At 34.6% G+C, this 24020-nt stretch overlaps 2 protein-coding genes and 1 pseudogene across 2 annotated transcripts; 1 reads left to right on the top strand and 2 right to left on the bottom strand.

Annotated features, from left to right (window-relative positions):
- Positions 1-1215: 1215 nt before the first annotated feature.
- On the bottom strand, positions 1216-5162 carry LOC147396192 (gibberellin 2-beta-dioxygenase 2-like). Its single transcript, XM_086451363.1, has 3 exons — positions 4783-5162; positions 2682-3060; positions 1216-1479 (listed from the first exon to the last, which is right to left on the bottom strand). The coding sequence occupies exons 1-3, from the start codon at positions 5160-5162 to the stop codon at positions 1216-1218; spliced, it is 1023 nt and encodes a 340-aa protein (XP_086307489.1).
- A 7588-nt stretch (positions 5163-12750) lies between these two features.
- LOC147396191 (pentatricopeptide repeat-containing protein At2g20540 pseudogene) lies at positions 12751-14013 on the bottom strand (annotated as a pseudogene).
- Positions 14014-15740: 1727 nt separating this feature from the next.
- On the top strand, positions 15741-21372 carry LOC147396190 (protein AGENET DOMAIN (AGD)-CONTAINING P1-like). The gene is made up of 3 exons (XM_086449168.1): positions 15741-16628; positions 20469-20922; positions 21035-21372. The coding sequence occupies exons 1-3, from the start codon at positions 16191-16193 to the stop codon at positions 21049-21051; spliced, it is 909 nt and encodes a 302-aa protein (XP_086305294.1). The 5' UTR covers positions 15741-16190; the 3' UTR covers positions 21052-21372.
- Positions 21373-24020: the final 2648 nt, after the last annotated feature.

The following is a 24020-nucleotide window of genomic DNA, read 5'->3' as shown; positions in this document are numbered from 1 at the left end:
ATAGAGGTACGTCCATGGATGCACACCGATCCCACTATGACGAGAAAACTCTCTGTTACAGATTACACTCTTTCACGTAATAAAGATAAATATATATATTTTTCAAAAAATGTAACTAAGGTTTTACATAATACTAGTGATATTACTAAAATACTTTTGAAAAAATTTGGCCAAAGAACCCGCACCTTCTGAAAAGGGAGGCTAACGAAAAAATATTGAATGATTAATAGAACTTCTTGGTGAATAGTACAGGTCCACAAACCATAACAGCTGGGACAGTAAGTGTCCAACAAGCCAATGAGATTGTGACATGACTCACCTGTCCTCCATATACCAATTGTTGGAATAGGTTAATTGCACATATAGGAATGATATCAAAATGCACAAGAAACAAGAACTAGCAAAATAGCTGGGGGTCTATTATTCTAACGGTTGATTGGTTGCTTGAACAACTCCGATATATCTCCTCTAGGTTGGTTAACAACTCCGATAGATCTCCTTCTCTAGGTTGGTTAGCTTGATTAAGGTAAATCGTACTTGTTACAACCTATTTCACTAAAAACAATCATGTATTATAAGTTGGAAAATCTAAACTATTCTATTGAACAGTTATTTCAAGTCAAATTTTCATATGGCTAGAATGAGGATATCGGCCTCTACGATTGGATTGTTAAACATGATATCCATGTGGTTACTGCCTGAGACAGAACATGAAAAAATGAGTAAATTCAACGTCAAGGGATATCAAATTTATCTAAATCCAAACAAATTCGATGGACCCTAACATCGAATTTATCCTTCTTTTTTCCCCATATTGAGAGTACAAGCAATGGGGTAAGAATAGGAAGTATAGAATAACTTACATTTAAATGGGCAATTCTTCTAAGCTTTCACCCTATGTTTTTTGCTTTCAGCTTCATGTAAGTCCAAATCTTCTCAAACTTCGCCATGCAAAACTTTAAAAGAATTCTTTTAATCTTGAGTTACAATATTACAAAAGTATTACATGAAGAATATTCTAAAATAAATTCCTTTCATCTCAAATCATTAAGGCAACTTTGAACCCAATGGTTCCCTCATTCAATCAAGCATCCTTGAAAGAAAATTGGGGAAGGACTGTTACGAAAATTCCCCATGGATGCACTAGAATCAACCTTAATCTTGTAAGTAATTTATTGCAATCTTTTTGGTGTTTCTATTCATGTTTCAAATTCTTCAGTCGATGAGGTCGTTCTTTGTTCGTATCTTGAAGAGATCAAGTCGACTATCACCTAATCGTAGAGAATACATGGCTTTCTTGTATTCGCCCCAAGTGAATGGCCTATAGAGACATGGGTGTTGAGTTGTGACCATTTCTGGAAGAGGAGAGATCCATGCATGGAGTGGTGGAGCCCCAAAGTATACGATTGACATCCTAGATTTGAAGGAGTTGGCCAATACTCTGTGTCTCACACTTGCAAGCCTCCCATTTGTCAAGACCTTCAGATTAGATATAAAAATTAATGTAGAAAAAAGTGTATGCACCATACATTTCAATTATATTTGTATTTCACTTAATAAGATTATACTAATTTGTTTTTTTATGCGACAGGGTATACCCACCCACTTTAGAAGTGGGACCAATTGTAGTAGTACTCATTCAATAAGTTTGTATCAATTGTTTTTATGCGACAAGATATCCCCACTGCCTTTAAAAGTGGGATTAACTCCTACAAATACATCCTGCCACCATAAACAAGTTAGCATATTGGGTAATGTCATGGATCGGGAGATTCAATCCCACAACCTTGGGAAATACACTCAAGTCATTGAACCACTACTTCACCACTCAGGTGGTAACAAAATTGTATTAATCAAAAGGCATGATACATATAAATTCTTTGAAGGGCCACACTTTACTCTTCAAATAAAACATAATATTCCTTTCAAACTTGTTTATAAGATTACTTCACCATCTAGCTAGGAACAAGAGAAAGATTATTCCTAGAAAAAACAATTACGTGTATGTTTTACATTTTTTGGAAAATCCATATTCTAAATTAAAGTGATTTTCTCCTTGGGAGTGAGAAGAAGTTTGTCCCACGCCACCCCACGGAAAATGGTTTTACCACTTTCTAATGTTATTCTCTCTCAATTATACCCAATTACCAAAAAACAAAAACCAACCCTTTTTAAGAAACAAAATAAATAAAATCATTAGGAGCCATTGGTTTAAAAAGCGTAATGTTGGAAAGACTTTCTATTTGAGTGTATATTTTTCACCACTCACGGATGTGTCATGACACTTGAGTTAAGCCCCATGACCTTTTTATATCCATAGTTAAAACTTCTTACAACACTGCATTCGACATTAAATTGACATGCATTCCACCATATTTATGTTTTCACTCTTATCTTAAGGAAAAACATCTATGATTCTGTGCACAACTCCTCATCAGCTCGGTGTAGCAGTGTTGTAAGAAGTCACTTTAGTATTTTTCCGTTTAAAAATCAGATGAGCCCCCCCACGACAATGACCCACCGGATATGGTCCCAACAAAATGAGCATCAAATTGAATGCCTACGCATGGGAGGGAGTAGGAGTGTGGGACCCATTTAATCTTTAATTACTTGTACACACAAACACAACCACCACCTTAGGTAGGTGATAGGTCGAGTGGTCATGGTCATAAAATACTAACCTGCAACGCGTCCCCCACATTAACACACATGGTCGTAGGATCAGGAGTGATTGGGACCCACACCCCATTCTTCAGCAAAATCTCCAAGCCTCCTACATCGTTGGATTGCAAGACTGTCAACATCTGAGGGTCAGAATGCTCACCAAATCCAATTCTCCTGTCGTTTTGATGTTTGTGACGATCATCAAGAAGTGATGTAGATGTATCCCAGTCCTTGAAAGAAGGATAGTAATTGAGCCTGATGAGTGAGTCAGTTTCAACGTCCCTGATTAAGTTACTGAAGACAGACTTGTCGTGGGCCCACAAAGACTCTGCTATCAGATCTAGTATCTCACATGCAAGATGTCTAACTGCTTGTACGTAATCATTCACAGCGCAGCTGTGCCAGCAAGAAGTAGGTTAGTTGGTAGCAACTCATCATGATATGCTTGAGCCAGCAAAAGTGGGCCTCCCAGCATCAACGCCGTCTAATTGTCAACTCATGTGGCCCACTAGTGTGAATCAAAAGGAGGACAACATTGATTGCTACGAGGCATCTTTTTGCTGTCCAGCAGCAGTGCGACATACAAAAATTTTGTCTCGTATTTTTTAGTTTTCATTTTTGGCATGATGAGAATCAACCCCACGGGCCCACATTCTGTTTATATTTATTATTTTTATTAATTGATTGGACGATGGGGGTGGGGGACAATTTTCCTTTAAAATATTAATCATAAAGGGGCATGTAATAGGACTAAAATTGAAAACAAAAATTAAAAATTAAAAATAAATAAAAATTATCTAATACAACTGGAAAGTGAAGAAAATGCTTTAATGGTTTATGTAAGTCATTCTAATTCTAACTAAAATTAATAAAGAAAATGAAAAAAAAAAAAAAAACATATACACTCACAAGGTATAAATACAATAAATTGAGATGGTTTGAGCAAGTTTAACGAAGATCGATTCTAATCCTAATTCAAATTAAAGAAATTAAAATAACGAGAAGAAGATTTGAAAATATAGAGAAAGATAAGAAAATCGGAAACAAATTCATTTTCAATAATAAAAGACTTGGCTCTGGATAAAATGAATAGGTTAACATATGATTTTTCTAACCAACCTTGAATCTTTGGGGGTAAGGCTTTGTTGTTGCACTATTTTTGCAATAATATCAACTAAAACAAGAGTTTAAATATTATTTTTTTTGTTAACAAATAAATTTTAATGAAAAATTTAGGAGATTGTTTTGGATACCTTGTTAGCTGTATAACATCTAATTTTAGTTTACATGTATAACAAATTTTCAATTGTTTAGATAGAAATTTATTTTAGGTTTGGAATTGCTAGTTCATGTAAATGAATTTAATCCCAACTTTATTTCTTAAAAAGAAAAATAAATGGACATCAAGAGGTAACCAAACAGCTGATACCTTCATCATCTATTTAGATTTGATAAGGATGACCTTTTATTGTTTGCCCAAATCTGGATAAAAAAGGTTTGACAGCCAGCCTTAATGTCTCATGTTGAATTCGTTATTAACTTGGAACAATGGACAATTATAGAAGGAATTAAAAATGGGTTTCATTGAGAGAGGAAGACTTTCAAGCAAAACAAGTTTACAACATTATTTTAAATCAAATCTAAAATCTTGATTACGAAGAACTGCACTGAAGCCTTTATACATATATATATATATATATATGTATAGATAGAGAGAGAGAGAGAGAGAGAGAGAGAGAGGAAGTAAGTCCATAGTTACATACTTATTCCAAAATTAAAAATGTCGCCATACATTCCATAACCTATGATCCAACAATAAGAGATATAATGTATAGTTTTCAACCTATAGACACAACCCTCCAACCAACACTAAATTTATATTTTATAGTCATCATTATTGTACCTCTAACAATTTATAAAGTATTTTTTCATTATTGTACCTCTAACAATCTAGAAAGTATAAAGTACATTGTAAAAAACCACTACATTAATTTAATTTAACCAAATTAGTTGCAAAAACATAGAAAAGAATATATCAATATAATGTGTGTCTAAGGGAGAAATAGAGAGAACATGAAAATGAAGTATATATAAGAATTTAATAAACTGTGATCTTACCTGAATTTTATTGGTTCTTTGGAAATAGATTTGGATATGTGAGAAATGGATTGAGGATTGGTGTGAAGGAGAAGATACTCAACTTCACCCTTATCTCCATTGAAACCAATGTTCTTGATTCCATAACCAAGAGGATTAGGAGGACCAGCTTTTTGTTTCTCAGAAGCTGATTTGACAAAGAAATCAAGACCAACTTTCTCCATTTTTGCAATTATCTCCTTAGAGATACCATGATTAATAACCTTGAAGAAACCATATTCTTCACAGGCTTTTACAATAAGCTCTGATACATGGGACCTCTTGCATGATAGATCAATGATCGGAACACCAATGGTTCTGATTGTTTCGGCACCAATTGGGGTAAGAGAGGGCACCACCATAACTTTTTCTTTGTGTGTGTGTGTGTGTGAGAGAGAGAGAGAGAGAGAGATTTGGGTTTGAACTTCGAACTTTGAAGAGATTGATGTTGGTGATGTGGATATTTAACATGGGGGAGAGAGAGAGAGGCTGAGAGAATATTTGGGAAAGATGGGGGAATATTTAAATGAAATCTCGGGGTTCAGAATCGTATACTTTGGGTGGTGAAGTACAACTAGCAAATTTACTTTGCACAACATCGCTGACTTTTTTTTTTTACACCTTTTGTTTGTTTATTTTTTAACTTTATTTTTTTCCACGTTTTCTACATTTTCCACCTCTTTTTTCATTTTTATTAATTATGAATGTAAATTTATTTGCTTACTTATTAATATAAATTTCATAGTTATTATGATTTTCGAGTCAGCAAAGGTGACCAATAGTTTTTTTTTTTTTTTTTTAATTTGTTGGCTGCACACTGTTATTTCCACCTTTAGACCAACATCATAGTTTCGATGATGGGGTTTTGTGTGCACAGGTTGGCACCATTGATAGGTTATTATCAAATGAGTTTGAATGCACTTAAGGATGTGCCCTAGATTTAGCACAATTTAGTAGTGCATCAAGAGTTTATCTTAACTTTACAGTTAATAACATTTCTAACCTCAAACTAAGTTTCATACAGCTGGGATGTGAAGAAAATCACATCTTTCCATGAGATCAATAAATTTTTTCTAGTGAAGTAGTGATTAGGATACTTTTCTTGAGATCCATTTATTGAGAATCCCAAGGTATATTCTCTCATATATCAACCATTCGTCGAAAGGGGCTCAAGGCTAGTGTTTTTGGGTTTAGGGCTTTTCTTGTCTCAAATGAAATTTTAGGCATTCCTTCAAACATACAACTGAGAGAGAAGGACAAAAAAAAAAGTTTCCTAGTACATATTGTACTTATATCCAGGGATCAATAAAATAATTTAAAATTTTGATTTTCTTCAAGATTCTTAAGAGTATATTTAAACTACCTTTCTTTTAATTTCTTTTTCTTATTGTTATTGTTATACTTATTTTATATTTGGAGAAGGTGGGGATTGAAATATTATTATAAGTTTAATTAGAGTATTGTAGACATCCCATTTTTGCTTAAGTCAAGTTCGAGAGCATTAAAAATCTTTCAAAAATGAGTTTGACACAAGGTATATTTCATAAGACTTCAAGGCCATCAATCAAGTAGTCACATGACTCGCAGGTTATTTTCAGAGGAAATTGTAAGCTTGGCCGAACCTTACCTTTAACCAGGTCATATTTAAGCTTGGAATAATCTCATCTACGTCAAAGGGAGTTTTTGGTATGTCCGAACCTTACCTTCGGCTATACCATTTTTTTAGCTTTTCAACTAGGGTTAATATTTGCATAGTATGAATCTTAGTTTCGGTCAGGCTTAATTTTGCCCAAGCCAAAACTCAATTTAGGCCAAGTCTATTGGGTAGTTACAAACCCATGTGTGCTTGGATTTTTTTTAAGGGAAATGACTTCCTAATCACCTTCCTTAATGACTTTTCCCTCAAGAAACCTCATCATTTTACTCTTTTATCTTTGCATTAATTCTCTAATAATTCCCTCACCTTGATTATTAAGTAATTTTTCAAGATCTTCTAACAAAGATTCTTGGTCAAGATTGATCTCCACATGAATGTAATTACTATCCTAACCCAACCTTGTTTAGCCTAAGAGAGGATTAGCTACACTTGTACCCATTAATCCTATTAGAATTCCTTTGATTTAAGGTAATTTAACCAAATTCCATGCTTTATGACAAGTTTGCCCAACCTTATAAATGCTCTAGAATTATTGTGCAAAGACTCTTTTAGCCTTAGGTTGTTAGAAGCCTAGCTATGTAGAATGTCTAGAAAGTCTAAAAACCTAATACCTAATTACATGTCATCTAGCATAATTCTCTTATGTTTGATTCAAAGTCAAGGTCTTAAGACATTTCTATCCATCATTTAAAATTTTCTAAAAACTAGTGAGTTTTTACCAATCTATCCTTTGATCATCAAGATTGGTCAGACCCATAGAGGTGTTAAAGACCGTCAAGGCCTAGGTGATGAGGGGTATTATGTGTCATTCTATAGGGTTTTCTTGTGAATAATAAGAAGTCTAGGATTTAAGATCAAACTATTCTTAAGAGTTTTAAAAAATCCTATAAATATGAGACCCATCCAATGTAAATAGAAAGAGCTCATGTGATTGCAAATTTTGTCCAACACTCTCTTCAAAGCCCTTTAACCTCCCAAAACTCTGCCCAAATCTCATCTCACCCACTCAAGAAGCCTAAATCAAGATGAAGAAAAAGAAAGAAGAAGAAGAAACTAATGTGGGGGGTAGGTTTAAATTTTAGCTTTCCTTTATTAATAATCCCATTTTATCCCCACTTCTACCTCATCCCTCATCTTTACATTCGAACAACTTAACTTTTAAACTTTCCTTATTTTTATCAATGTAAATTTTTTTTTTTCTTTAGTTTGAGGCTTGGGAGTAGAGAGTAATTCCACATTGAGAGGTAATCCCACTATATGCCCTCAATAAGCTCCTTAAGAGCATTTAGTTTATGATAAAATAGTTTAGGTCATTTCCTTTGTTATGCAATTCTAATTTCTTAGTTGTAATTTATTCTTATTTTCAATGGTTTAAGAGTTAGAGAGTAAAACCTTATAAACATAATCTTCTCTTTGTAAAACCATCCATGTATACACATTTGCACACATCATACTCTTAAAAAGCTATAAACAGAGGTGTAGATCTCTGTCGGTTCATATCTAAATTCATTTGGCCAACAAAATCAATATTAAAAGAGCACAAAAACATGCATAATGGTCACTAGTCCTCTTATAGTGGTGGCCAAATCATGGATGCTTCCTAAAAGTTAAACCAATAAAAAATGTTTCCAAGTGAACGCATAACCTTCTAAAAGAGCTCTAGGATCTAAGATGGTGAAATTCATGTGGATTTTTACCAAAATCTTAGGCTCAAAAAAAATTTCAACACACTACATTTTCTATTTTTGCTTGTTCATTAATTTTATTTCTTAGTTTTCTAAAATTAGACTATAGCCGATTTTTCCTAAATTCTTTTTACAATTCCCTCTATTTTTAAAACCCAAAAAAGATTTTTCTAATCTCAACATGAGCCAATATAGGTAACTATCTTTGGATGGGAGAGACGAGGTGCGTAACACCTTCTTTTTCCCTCAATCGAATCTTCTTACATTAGTTTTTTGGGTAAATTTTTTCCTCTTATCTTTTAGATATGTAAGTCATTACAAGACAATAAAATAGAAATTTAAAATATTTTTGTGATGTCCATTCATATTCAAACTCTTTGAATAGTGACGACTCCCAAGTAAATTTGACAAATCTTAGTGTCGAAGTTACCTCCTTTTTCACATAGTGAGTCATCATGTCCTTTTAACATCATATATGTCAATCTATTTATCCTTTTGTCATGTGCAACTTTAAATGTTGTCCACATAGTAAAATTTGAAAGGTAAGAGAGTTTTTCTTAGAGATAATCACACCTATTAACATAATTTTATAAATTGGCACATAAACTCTAACTTTAGCTCAGTAGGATTTTTTTACTACAAAAAGATGAGAAAGAAGAGACAAATTAAACTATCCTCCTAGTTGGTAATAAGGGGCATAAATTAGTAATGGTAGACAATCATCTAGGGATGAAGCTGTAAAGTGTGAGGACAAAATAAATAACACACTACCCTAATACCACTTGAGATTGTGATAGAAAGAAAATTATATATATAAGAGTTCATGTATTTTTATCCCTTTTTGCGTAACATTTTTAATTTAAAAACCATATAAATCATGAGTAATTCACAAAAGTCAAAAGTTATGATCTTTTTTTTCAAGGAGTTGAATTGGAAGACCATTTGATCGATTATTATATTATTCGGGGAATTCGTGTATAAATTACAAATTATTTGGAGAATTGTTGATTATGGTTGAGATTACTAGTATAAAAAAAAAAAATAGAGAGAGAGAGTAGGGCGGTTAGCCTGACTATGGTTAGATCACGGATTTTCCTTCCGCGTGATGCACCCAAAAGCCTTAGTCAAGCTAGAGTTTTTCATAAAAAACACATTGAGATTAAGAACTTAATTAACTTTGAGATTAAGGATTATATTAATGTTAGTAACATGTGGAGGTAGAAGATTTAGTGCACTTTAATCTCACATTCTACCACGCTTAAGTATAAAAAAAATGTTGTTGAACCCTTAAATTTAGGGCTGCTTTCCCAATAAAAATAAAACTAGCTTCAATGGGTGTAGGCAGCCTAAAAAGAGAAGGAAAATGCTGGAATGACATAAACAGAGACACAAAGGTGACACAAATCGAGTGGTGGTGCGTACATAACTGTAGATGTTTTTACTCGTATCTTGTGGAAAAGCATCTACAGTAATGTTCACAACACTATCTCATTGTGTCACTCCTGTGTCTCCGTTTGTGTCACCCCAGCACGACTCAAAAGAGAATTAAAATAAAGAAAGAAATCTTTTCTTCTTTTTCACTTGCCAGTCCCCTTCATCAGCCTAATTAGCGAGACTTGAGGTGCATTCTGACCCCATTAAAGGATCCCTCCTACCCTACATCTCTATATATTTAATTGTGCTTTAAAATAATATTAATTTAACTTAAAAAAACCAAATAATTCATTTGTATGTTTTTTTCATCCCAATGAAAATTAATCTGCTAATTGATACGGTGTGGTGTACTTACTGTCAAATGGGTACTCAATGACTCCCTTAGACTAACAAATTGTTAGCAAAATCAGAACATAGATTCTTCAAGTCTTACTTTATTGTCACTTTGTCACATTAAATGAGTGTTTTCATTGAAATCTTGGCCAATTGACATAGCTCTTACATCACTAGGATAGGGTTTTCATGGATGTTAGGATAAAAATATATTACTGTCATGTTTATGACGTCTTGTATTTTTATTTTTATTATTTTTTTAAATGGTTTCATAAGGGTAGAATGAATTATACACCAAAAATGACGCCGTGGATGACTTTTCCCCTAGGGGCAATTCATCCTTGTACATGCCATAAATTCATAGTTAGCTCGTTTCAAAATTTGCACAAGGGAGGTAAAAGTTTTGTTGATGAGAGGGAGAGAGATTGAAATATTTTAATCTTATTTATCATGGAATTAATGGAAGAATCTCATCATCGTCCATCGATGTACTATATAGTCTCCTCGTCAAACCATATAAATTCTATGTTGTATTCTCTTTATCTCAATTTACATTTGTTATTGTAATTATTTTTGTCTCGCCTACCATTTTTCTACTATTAGAAGGAAATAATGGTGATCTTGAAATATATAAAATCTCTTTCATGGCAATCATTAGTTTATGTTGCAAGTTGCAACATGAATTAGAAGAAGTTGCCACCTTGTTGAGGTGGTAAAGTCTGTGTGGAAAATGCCATAACACATATCTGACATCATCTACGCCTTACCTTCACACTAAAACTTATCAGGAAAAGGTTTGACTATTAATTTTTGCGAAAAGACACCCCAAACAAAAGGAAAAATATATACTAAGATGACGACGACAACAACACTAAGATGACGACGACAACAACAATAACTGAGTGAATTCTTTCTCAATCATTTTTCATCCTAAGCCTCTTAAAAAGTGATCATATTTTTCTTCTTCTGATTCATAAAAGCAATGGGTTTGGTTATAGTTATTATTGAATGATATTTTTGTAAATATCAATCTTAAAAATAACTAAAACCCATTTTCTTTTATAGACAAAAACCTCACTTTTTAAGAAATATTTATGAAAGAAACATGGTTGTCGAGGATATTAGCTTCCCATGAAAACTTAGACATTAGTATTTAGAGATATGTAAGTTACTATGTTCTTTGATCAACATAATGGGAAGCTAGGAATCGGGAGGCAAAAATCAAAACCAGTGTGGCATTATTGTGCTATTATACATGTAAATGTAGGAATTTACTTTTTCAGGCCATAGTATATATACCTTCAATCCAATCTTAGAAGGGGTGGGTGGAATTGGTTTACAGGTCTTGTCGGGAAGCTGTAATCCAACAATCTACCAAACGATCAAGATTTGCTTAGGGACAAATAGATAGGGACCTCTAAAGGAATGGTGGATCACCTTGTAGGGCATAAAGAATCCAAAAACTTGGTTACAATATGACCATGACAATGGGTATAATTGTCATGCCATGTAGTCAATAAGACAACCATTCATACATCTTTTGTAAAGCATAATAGAGTAGGGCTAGCCCGACCGACATCAGCACCCAGTTTTAATAAGGCTTTTGGGCACATCATGTGGAGGGAAAACTGGTTTTAACCGATTACCCAGTGTTTATTTTGTATACCTTTTGTTTATAAACGCTAATAGAATGTAAGACAGGCAAGCTTTATGTTAGGAGAATTGCAATTATTGATATAAGTTGAGATATTTAACAATGGGCACAAAAGAAATTGGATATAAAGGACTGCAAATGATTCAGGTTTAGATTGGATCAGGATATATTCAACATTAAACCAATTAGTCCTGAATATATACTATCCAAAACTCAATCAGATCCGGATGAAGTTGTGTCCTTGAGATCTATTCACATGGTAATTTTATCTGAAAGTTTGGCTTCTAAAGTTCTTAAGCAACCACACCGTGGTCTCTTTTTCATTTTTATTTATTTATAAGGTGAACTTTGTACTTTGTACCAAAAATATGTTAAATGTGTTTCATCTGTTTCTATTATGTTCCATTAGAAGTACCACGGCGATCCAGGTTTAACGAAAACTATTATTGGGTCCATCAAGAAAACAATGCCTGCGTTAATTGTTATTCTACTCCAGTGGAGGGGAGAGCAGAGCAGGGGCTCAACTCATGACTGCCCACATTACTATTTTTTTCATTGTTATGTGTCAGTCAAAGTTGATCTAGGCACATAGGATTCCCATGCATGATGTTATGTCTATGTGCCGACATTGCAAGTATCTAATGTAAAACAGTAAAAGAAAGATGTTGAATTTCATTTGATGCTCTTGGGTGTCTTTGATAAGTAGTTAGAATTCAAGTATTCTACCCATATTCATGTATGGATCCCAGGTCTGAATGAAAGAAAACACTTGCAGTTTGTTGTAACTTGTGTAAATAGATTGGTTAGTGAAACTTCTTTATCCATGACAGAATTTGAGTACTAGAAAGATGTCAATATGAGGAGTTTCGCTCAGTTTACAGTTCCTTGTCACCAAGTTCGATACAGTTGAGTGGCGCATCTACACAAACTGAGGATCAACAAGAAATCACCATTACATATAAAAACCATCTTTGTTTTGGCCTCCGTAATGAAAACTTGCAACACTCTTTCTTTGGTTTCCTATGTAACCTTACCCACCATATTGATTTGATAACTGACAGTAAGTTCTGTATTTGAATCAATATTGACTCCATCTAATTCAATGATCTAGTCGGGATATTGCATGGGGTCAGCAACATGAACTCTATTTCTGAGAAATAATAATTGCATGTCATTTCTAAATGAATTTAATTAGAAATGGAGCTAAGCCCAGGTTCCTTTACAATATCCATGTCCAACATCATCCTTCTTACTCGAACCACATCATCCCATCTTCCAGCAATGGCGTACATATCCGAAAGACTCGTGCATCCAGTTATGTAATGAGGTTGTAATTTCATGATCTGTGCTCCGACAAGCTCTCCTAGCTTTGCAAGGCCATGGGTTCTGCATAAACCGAGCAATGCTCCCCATATCACAATGTCGGGATTCATGGGCATTGTTCTGATAACCTCAAGGGCCTCCTCTACCCGCCCTGCTCGCCCAAATAAGTCAACCAGGCACCCATAGTGCTTAACATTTGGATCAACCCCATAAACTTTGCTCATATCCGAGAAGTATGTTAGTCCATCATCCACTAACCCTGCATGACTACAAGAGTGCAAGAGCCCAACAAAAGTTGCTCCATTAGGCTCCACACGTAGTGCCCGCATCTCACCAAACAAGTTGATGGCGGAATCTCCTTGGCCATTCATTGCCAAACCACTTATCATACAATTCCACGATGCCACACTCTTTATTGGCATCATAGAGAACACACCCATGGCTATCTCTATGGCACCACACTTCGAGTACATATCAACAAGGCTTGTCCCAAGGGTCACATTGAGTTCCAAGCCCCTAACTTCAACATACCCATGAACCATCCTACCCAAAACCAAATTTTGTACCTTAGCACAAGCACACAAGACCTTAACCAGTGTTGCGTTACTAGCTTCAACCCCTAAACTCCTCATCTCTGCAAACAATCTCAGCCCATCCATTAAAAGACCATGACTAATATACGTGTCAATCATCGCACCCCATGAGACATCACTTCTGTGATGCATTTCATCGAATGCTCGAATAGCTTCCTTTAGGTCACCACATTCGCTATACATGTGTATGAGAGATGTACAAGCGTAGACACCGATGTCGAACCCATGTTTGATAAAATGGGAATGGATTTGTTTCCCCTCTTGGAGTGCCAAACCATGGGCACATGAAGTAAGTAGAAAGCAAAATGTGTACTCATTGGGGTTGAGACCTTGGTGTAGCATTTTGTTATAGAAACAGAGAGAATTATGGGGTTTTGAAGTTAACGAAGAGGCCTTAATTACAATGTTGTATGAGTAAACATCAGGTTTTTGAATTTGTGAAAACAAGAGATATGCTAAGGGGATGTTTGGAGGGTCTAAAGAGAAGGAACTGATTACAATGAGGCGGCTTGCTGCAAAGACATTATGAAACATGCCTGTGGTGATGATTAGGCCATGGATTTGGTTGAATTGGGTAACATCTTGACATGTCTCTAGTTTAGATAAAATTGGGTGCTCTAGATTTAGAGGATGTTCCACTAACTTTAGGGGAGATTTTTTTGCTAGAATTAGAGGGGGTTGGGGTGGGGAAATGTTGGATTTGTTAATCTTTTTTAAGAAGTTATGGGTGTGGAAGAGGGAATAGTGGATTTTTAATTGGCTGTTGGATTTGTAAAACAAAGGACTGATGAGTCTTGATATCATATACATGGGATAGAATATGAGAAATGGGTAGAGAAGGTAAGCTTTTGCTGGAGATCTTGATCATCACATCAAAGGTAATTTTAAAAATAAAATATAGTATGACCCATGGACTAGACCATAAATACAGTCTGTTGTCCTTGAAAATAGACACGTGTCTCAAATGCAGATATGGCTTATGAGGGTCCTATCAGATTCGTGATGATGAAAATCTTTATCAATCCAAAATAAAAAACACTAAATTTCTCATGATGAAAACCCCTAAAAATTGGTGAGATGGCCAAGACCGTGGCCCTACAAATCTCCCGACATATTTATACCAAAAATTACCTGGTGCGTGGGATAGGACTAGATATGCCTCGAGGATTAGTTGGTGCTCTAGTTTGGTATTTATTGGATCTCAATATTGGTATCCAACAACAATTGGATCGATCCAAATTGGATGAAACCCTATTTAATGCACAAAATATAAATAAATTTATTATATTTAAACAAAATCTATACAATAAAATGTAATGATTTTCTTTCCAAAGTTTAAAATCTATGTATGGATAATGGATTGGACTCGCGGAGTAGAAATGATTCCTCACCAAGTTTTGGATCCCACAATTACCCCTACCTTTATATTTATAATTATGGTCATTTTAGTCAAAAATAAGAAAGTTGCACCACATCATCCTAGAATCAGTGTTGTTAAATTTTAAAATTATCAAAATATTCTTATTATTATGTAATATTCAAAAACTCTTTACTAATATTTTAAATTACAAATAAGCCCTTTTGATACATAAGTGTTTGGACCTGCCATCTTCTAATACAATTAAGCATAATGATTCTTTTCCAAATAAGACTAAAATTTAATATTCTCGTGAATCTAGAGATGTAATTTCAACTTTATTTCCTTTCTCTCCCTTTGCTTTTCAAGAAAATGTTTTCTACTTTATTGTCATATTTCTTTTACTTCTTTTCAATAATACCTCTAATTTTATCTCGTGAATTCCGAGGAATGATGTCAATTTTATTTACTTTTTTTTTTTCTCTCTTCTCTTTTCAAGAAAATCCGTTCAATTTTATAGTCATATTTCTTTTATCTCTTTTCAATAATACCCCCCTTTAACTTTCACTTTCCACTTCTCTTCATTTTCAATAATACCTTTCTAATTTTATTATATTTAAAGTCAGTGATTTTTTGACATCCCCTTTGACACACACATCCTAATGTGGTATGGGTTATAATAATAGTTTTGTCCTCAGGATACATAATTGTACATACTCATAAGTATGTGTAGTTGTGAATCTATATATCTTGACGAAAAAGATTTATGATTCTAGCACATGTTACATCAGGGAGTGTATATCATAGGAAGGGTGTTAGAAAATCATTATTCTTATCATTATCATTTTACATCTTTTTCAATAATATCCTTATAATTCTATTGTCTATTTTTTTCTACCCCTTTAATCCCAAAGAGGATCGTCGTGTTGAGCAAACTCTAGTATATGATATAATTTATGTACTCTCATATTTTTTCAAATGGGAACCCTAATTCCCTATTAGATCGAGACATGATTGATTCAAAATATCAGATTGGATTTTATCACGTTCCAAATCCTCAATCTGTATTCTGGACACAAAGTTATATAAAGGATTGGATTTCGGATCTGATCCGATCCATCTACAGCTCTAACATGAAGCATGAAGCATGAGCATATTTCAGAATTCAGACCGGACTAACATCCCATTTTCGTTATTTAAAAGACTAAAGATGGGCATTTTAAGTTTCTAAAATCATCATCTCGAACGTTACGGATTCTGAATTCTCCCGCCAAGTTACAGAAGTTCAAGAACACAGTCTCTCTCTCTGGTTTTCAGACACAATATTGCCCTAAAATCTAGGGTTTCAGGAATAATGGAAAATTCGCATTTTACCAAGGGAATGGAAGTTGAGGTTTGCAGGGACGATGAGAGCTTCAACAGTGCATGGTACGCTGCGAAAATCCATCGATTAAATTTGAAGAATAAAAAGATCTACGTTGAGTACCAGAGCTTAAAGGAAAACAAGAAGGGATCGAAGCCATTGAAAGAGTTCGTCGAATCAAATAATGTCAGGCCTCAACCACCTCGGGAGGCGGATCACAGTTTCGTACTAAGCGATGAAGTCGACGCGTTTCGTAACTATGGCTGGTGGGAAGGAGTGGTAAAGAAAGTTCTTAAGAATTCGAAGTATTCGGTATGTTTCAAGCGTACAAAGGAGGTGATTAATTGCGGAAAATCAGAGCTTCGGCTTCATAGGGAATGGGTCGATGGTTCTTGGGTTCCGCTCACGGAGAAGAAGCAGAAGCAGAAGGTATAGTTTGCAAAGTGGTTTTTCTCTGTTTGATTTTTTAATTTTATTGGTTTCTTTTATGTTGAATTATAAATGTCTTTACTTAGTTTACTGAATTTGTGTTAGATAATTTTGTTCACCTTTAATAAAGAAATTGAAATAAAGGGTATTTATAACAGTTAAACCAAATGCAAGAAGTACCAAATATCTTGACATGAATTATAGAACGCTTGGGATGCACTGTTTCTTCCATTTCTTGCAATTTCTGTTGTCTGTTATTATTATATTTTTTTCAAAGGTGGATTGTAAATTGTCATTTATTATTATATATATATTTTGGCTTTGTTGCTGTTAGATAACTGTTTTTTAATCTGTTATGAAGGGAAAGCAAAAAAATGGTGTAATCTAAAATAACAAAACCAAATGAAAGAAGTATTAAACAGATTGAATGATCGTGGGATGAAGTTTTTGGTTTACTCACTCCTTGAAATTTAGGCCACAAACTACTGCTTCGCCAACCTTTTTTCTTCCCTTGGTCCTCACCTCTGTGGGGTACCTGCCAAGTGCACTTTGAACTCAAGTTAAAAAACTGGCTCTTGAGAATCAGAAGAGTAAGTGTTCATTGTCTCTTCTTCTGTACTTACCTTCAGCTCTTACATATTATTTATATCCATGCATAATGTTTCCATAAGTTTGCCTTAAATTTGGGCTAGTTTCCTCCTTAGACTTCTCAGTGTTAGTTCTTTTTTCAGTAACTCTCTAATTCTTAATTTATTAGAAATCATTTATTCATTGAAAGAATCCTTTGGGATCTTCATGGACATGTTGCTTGAATTTAGCTTTGGAATTATTTATCCTAACTTGGTTGGCTGGCCTTGGGTGATACTTATCTTGAGGTAACACTTGTTAGTTGTGGACAAAAGGCTGACTTTTATCCCTACTTTCTTTGCTATATCTTTTTAGATAACTTGAGCTAAGGAAATTAATGCAAAGATATTAGATGTGTACGAGGGTCCATGTAGATGACAACTTTGTACAAAGCCAGTTGACATGAAAGGTCACCACATAGCCCTCTTTGACAAAGCCACTAACTTTGCCAAACATCTTTGGATGCCTAGAACAACACTACTGGGGCACTTCATCCCTAGATAAATTGGTAAATTGTAGCCAAAGCAAGGTGTTTAAACAAGACTCAGCTTTGTAGGTCATGAGGAAAGACTTTGTCAAGCATCAATAGCTTGGCACACACCCCAGTGGGTGTTGACGAGTAGGTGATAATAGTATACCAGACTCGCTGAAGCATTTTGGCATTGTGCCACCTGCCAAATTGATCAAGCAGGCAACAACAATGTAAAACCGTTGTCTGTGTATGGTCAATTTCAATGAGTAGCATGGCAAAACTTTGTGATCTCAACCAGTGGCAAGTATTAACTTATTTACGTGGTAATCAGGGTCATCTCTCATACTTTAAGATTCCCAACTCTTTGTGTGTCCAACATCATTTATGACTTCATTTATTTTGTTTCTCCCCTTTGTTCCTATAATTGGTGGTTTTGATATCCAATTTATGGTACTAAACTTTGGCTTTTTTATAAACATTGCTAAGTTATTATTTGGAATTAATTCGAGAAAGTTTTATTTGAAATGGAAATCTTCATAAAATATCGCCAGGTTAGGAAAACTTGGATAATTTTCCATAATGTTGGGAAAAGTTATTGATATAGGATTTTAGTTGCCCCAATTCTTAGACTTAAATTCCAAGATATTCCATTTAAATCTTGTATAACTATGTCATAGATTCGTAAATGTGATGCATTCACATGTCCAATACTACTATTCCTTATTGTGTATGAAAGAAACATTTCAATGAAAAAAAAGTCCAAAGGTATTTGATTTTGATCTTAACACCTCAAAGTTGTTTTTCACTCAAAACCCGTAATAAAATAGTCATTTTTCATATAAGAGCCTTCAAAGAAATATATATATATATATAGAGGACAAAAATGTCCTTAAAATTTTCTCGGGTTTTCAAGCTTTTATTCTGTTATTCTGAAGAGTAAGATTTGACTATAATACAGCTAACTTCACTTTGTCATAAATTGATAGAATTTGCAAAAATTATGGCTAATTTTACTACTATAGTTTTCATTGTCTTTTTTTTTTTTCCCCGCTATTTGCGTGGCTTTAGCCACTTTATCTGTAGTTATGTTACATCATCTCTTTTTGGTTTTTTTTTTTTTTTTGTTTTTTATATTTATTTATTGCTGTTATATTGCCACATCAATTCCACTCTGAAAGGCTTAACAATGACCCTAGAACAGGGTAATTTAGAGGCAACCCTCCCAATTTTGGTGCATATTGTAATACCTCATGTTTTCAAATTGGTGGCAAAACCCTTGACTTTGATATTGCATTAGGCGAACATAAAATGCCAAAGTGTCCTCTTCAATATCATGACACAAGCCCTTGATTTTTTTTCCAAAAAACCATTGTCTTCAACCTATAAGATCAATTCTTTTAACCTATTGATCCTCTTCAAGCTCCTTGGCAGAAAACTCTGAATTTTCTTTGCGAAAACCTATTATCTTCAACCTCACCCAAAACCTGTTCTTGTTCTTGAGGTTTGATGGTTGAAGGAGAGAATCTTTAGGTTGAAGACAAGGGCCTTTCAATCACTCTTAGTCTCTCATGAAAGAGCAAAATCAAGGTTATCAGTTTGAAAACACTGGGGTATAACTAATTTTCGTCAAAATTCTTTAAATTTGGACATTATGATGCGTACTCATTATATTAGATGCTTGAGGTACAGTCATGGTGTAATTTGGTATTGTAATATTACAACCTCTTATTTGTTGCTCCACACTTATTGTAAGCAAATGAAGATAATCTTAGCATGCATGTTAATCCGTACATGTTATACTTATCCAACAAGTGCATTACTAATTCCATTTTGACCATGTCAAGAAGTATTGGCATGGATACACTTGTCAATATGCTCTAAGACAAATCTTGACATAAATGACAATGTGACCTTGAACTATGTATTAAATTGATATATTTCCATATCTCCAAATCAAAATTTAGTTTCTTTTCTCATATATTTTGGTGGAAATTACTATCATTTTGCTCAATATTTATACAAAGAATGGATTTTGACCGAAATAATCAATTTTAGTTTCAAAATGCAAGATTTTGGGAGAAAATATTTCCATAAATTGTCCATTTCTATGAAGATTGTATTTATTCTTATAAAAATATTTCCATTTCTAGGCTGACTGAAATGGACACCTTTGCACTTGAAATTTTTTTTCTTAAAAAAAAGGATTTCTAAAAGGGCTAGTGTGTTCCATCTTCCATATATTACTAAGCTGTTAAACGACACAACTATAGTGGTTTGATAGTCTTCCCTCCCTCATAGAATCTTTTTATATGCATTAAGTTACTAAATAGTCCTATGGTGTATCATACTTTCAAATTTCATGTATTCCTTATATTTATCATAAATGCCTTTTTTACTTATATTTAATGCTTGCCAAGATGTATCTGCGTTATTGGCTTCTGGTAGGTCCCATGTTGGACTCCTTATATCTGCTCGAACACTGACATACATGTTAATATCTTTGTAAGTTTGTACCATAATGCAGCACATTTTAGAATCTTCGGTAATTCCATAACTTAGAATATGCAGTCTATTCCATAATATATTGAAAGAGTCATAACTATTGGTGAAAATTTAATTTTCAGTAAAACGTGCATGCAAAACATTTGAAACATTGACGTTTGATAGTTTCCATTGTTCCAATTGAAAGCCCATATCTTGGTCTCATTTCCTTTCTTAGTTTCTGAAATCTTGTGTTGCAGAGTACGTCATCTGAGTTGGAGACGGATCAGAACAAAAAGGTATCTGAATTGCAATTGAAGTTTAGTAAGGGGACATTGGTAGAGGTCAACAGCGATGAAGAAGGTTTCCTTGGTGCTTGGTTTACTGCAAAATTTATCGAAGCAGTTGGGGAGGACTGGTTCCTGGTGGAGTACCAGACCTTTAAGACAGATGATGGGACTGAGCTTTTGAAAGAAGTGGTAGATGCTTTGCACATCAGGCCTTCACCTCCTGACACTCCAGTTGATAGTTTCAAAGTACTCAATGAAGTTGATGCTCTTCACAACGATTGTTGGTGGGTTGGTGTGATTTCCAGAGTTCTTCGTGGCTCAAGGTACATGGTCTACTTCAGAGAATCAGTGGAGGAACTTGAATTTGACCAATGTAATTTGAGGCTTCATCATGACTGGATCGATGGAAAATGGGTCAGGCCAGGTACAACTCTTTAAAATTTAAAATTCTGAAGTTCACTTCTCTTTATGGTGTTTTTTATTCACCGGAGCTTTGTAAATATTCTTCCTCACAAACTTTGAACCAACCTTTTCAGGCTTTGAAGATGTATGATCTATGAACAAACTGTGAAGTTTTGGACAAAATATACTGCAATGTTGCTGCATCCGAGCCGTGTTTCTCCATTTGAAAATGAACTTTTAGTTTCTATAGGTTTTAAGACTTTGGGGAATAGTTGGCTAATCTTGCTGCATGCATCGGAATTTTGAATTTGACATACATCCTTTTGTTAGAGCATAGCGCATACAAACTTGTTTTGGTTTTGGAGCCATACTTAACCAATTTCTGCAAAGAAGACCCTCGTAATTATGTTTTGCAATTTACATACTGGCTGCCGTGATGACTCAATTAACTATTTCAGAATTTTTTACTTCATTTGAGCAAGGGTTCTTATTCTTTGTTTTTTGTTTTTTTTGTTTTTTGACTTCCCACCTTCATTCATGTGGCATGTTGGCCAATTAATGTTGATCTGGGTTTTCATACAAGATTCAAGGCTTCATAAACAATGTTGATGCTTTCATTCTTTCGATCTTCAAAATAGCTCATCATTTTCAAGTAAGCTGTCTAAAATAGCAGAAAAAGGAGAGAGGGTATGTCTGGAACACAAACAAGCTGATGGTGGTAGGCCTGTGGCTAATGATGGTGTGGTTGCTGGCATTAGATGGATTTGAAATAGAAATAATTTTGGTGTGGGGGGTTAATTTTGTTATTCTGGTCAAATTGCTTAGTCAAAGTCAAGGGGACACAATCCTATTTTTTCTAAATGGAGGGAGGTATGTGTAGCTAATGATCGTGGTAGCTGGCATGAGGAGTCCAACCTTGATGCGGCTGGACCGCTTCAAAATTTTGGAGGAACCGTCTTCGTAACATGACATGTGGCATTTTGTATTTATTTCACGGCCTTAATTTTTTTTTTAGTATTTGGGATACATCCTTGGAAACACCATGTGTAATTCATCGGAGAGGGTTCTACCGAAATTCTGAAGTGGGATAGCCGGTTCAAAGATTTTTCCATGGCATGAGAGATGGGGGAGGTTAATATTGTTCTTCCATTCAAATCACTTAGTCAAAGTCAAGGGGAGGCTATCCTATTTTTCTAAATGGAGGGGTGTTTGTCTAGCTCATGATGGTGGTTGCTGGCATGAGGGATTAATTTGAAGTAGAAATAATTTGGGGTGGGGTGGAGGGAAGGGTCTAATTTTTGTTGTTCTGGTCAAATTGCAGAGTCAAAGTCATGGGAGGCGACCCTATTTTTCTAAATGGAGGGAGGTATGTCTAAATATCTTAAGAGTAAAATGGTCTACTAGGAATTTTGGCCGTTAGGAGGAGAAACTCATAATGACTGCAAACAATACCAACTACTCCGGTAGTCCAGTTACTTGTTTTGGGAATAAAAGCTTCACCTACCGTTCACGGCTCCACTGAGAAATGTTTGATGGTTGTAGATGCGTTTATGGCACTCTCTTACCAGCCTTGGCGAAGAGATTATTTGTTAACTTCAATCTGATTTTCTGACAACGCCTCCGACATACGCCCCCCATACGTTCCCTGACGTGGCATGGGTTAGAATAACATATCTTTTTCCTCGGGATACAGAAATTCACATCCCCATAAATATGTATAGTTTTATATCCCGAGGAAAAAGATCCATGGTTCTAACACATTCCATGTCAGGGGGATTATGTCAAAGGGGTGCGGCAGAAAACCATTGTTTATCTCTATTTATACAAGACTAACGATAAATTGACTCGAAAAAGGCCACTTGAAATTCACTCGAGATGACGTAGATGTGTTTACGGAACGATAAATGTTTTTCCTTGTGTATACAAAGAAAAAGATCTATGATTTTGTGCACATGTCACGTTAACTAGTGAATTTCGAGTGACTTTCTTTGAGTCAATTTAGCGTTGTAATATTTATTGTGGGGAAGAGAGAAAATGGGACCAAATCAGAGACTATGGTTGGGCCGGATCATCCCAACTAAAGCACAATCATGTGAGCTACAAGAAAACGGATCTATATACTTGAGCAAATGGGGACATTCTCTTAGATGAGTGAGGGATATGAAGTCCCGAGTGAAAAGTGGGTGGACATTATTTCCCAAAAAATAAGGGAAATCCCCTACACGCATCATAATCATTTAGCTCGTGTAGATTGATCTAATAAAAGTTGATCTAAAAGGATCGCATACCTAATCAGGGATACACACGACTTGACATTTTGTAAATTTTATGAAAAAGAAGTTTCAATAAGGACTTGGGTTGAACTCTCAAATAGGATATATAACAAGAAAAATAATTGTTACAACCAAGACTCCTCAAGTATAAAAAGATAACCATCAAAGATAAATGTATGTAATTTTATGCCATTGTAGGTAGCAATAATTTTACATAAATCGTCAAATTGCAATTGTAGGTAGCATTGACGATTCATCCAGAACAAACGATCAAACTTGCTTGAGGAAGTTAGGACTAAGGAGTCAAACTAGAATTTATAGCCATAATCATAAATCGAAGACAAGATAATAAACCTAAACTATCAAAGACTTCCTTTGACCTCCCATTTACCATACCTAGTAAAACTCGTCATCATCATCATCAACGCTCTATCCCCAGTATGTGAAGTTGACTAAACGAATTTATTATTCTTTTCCACTTTGTCCAGAATCAAATGACCCATATATTCACTTAAAAAAGTGTACACGGACCCCATACCCCCAAAAATAAAAATATCAATATACCTCATTTGAACCGGTATTATATAAAACAATATCAAGAAATCAAAGGCCACATGAAAATCTATTTTGTACAAAATGGAGTACGAGGGAAAGAAAAATTCAATAATGGAACTATGAATTAACCACTTAAGAGGATAAATAAATGATTCAATTAAACAGCAAAAGTTTTCCATAACTGACAATATTGCCCCCAAGAGGGATTATTTTCGTTATGTAGTTAGAAATTACTAGTGAAGGAAACGAAACATAAAGGTATATCTAATTAATGCTAGTTGGTGACATTCAA

The sequence above is a fragment of the Akebia trifoliata genome, chromosome 8 (genome assembly GCF_017979445.1).
Source record: "Akebia trifoliata isolate Shusen 1 chromosome 8, ASM1797944v1, whole genome shotgun sequence".
Taxonomy (NCBI): domain Eukaryota; kingdom Viridiplantae; phylum Streptophyta; class Magnoliopsida; order Ranunculales; family Lardizabalaceae; genus Akebia; species Akebia trifoliata.
Note: the sequence above shows the minus strand (reverse complement) of the source record. Positions and strands in the feature narration are given on the sequence as shown.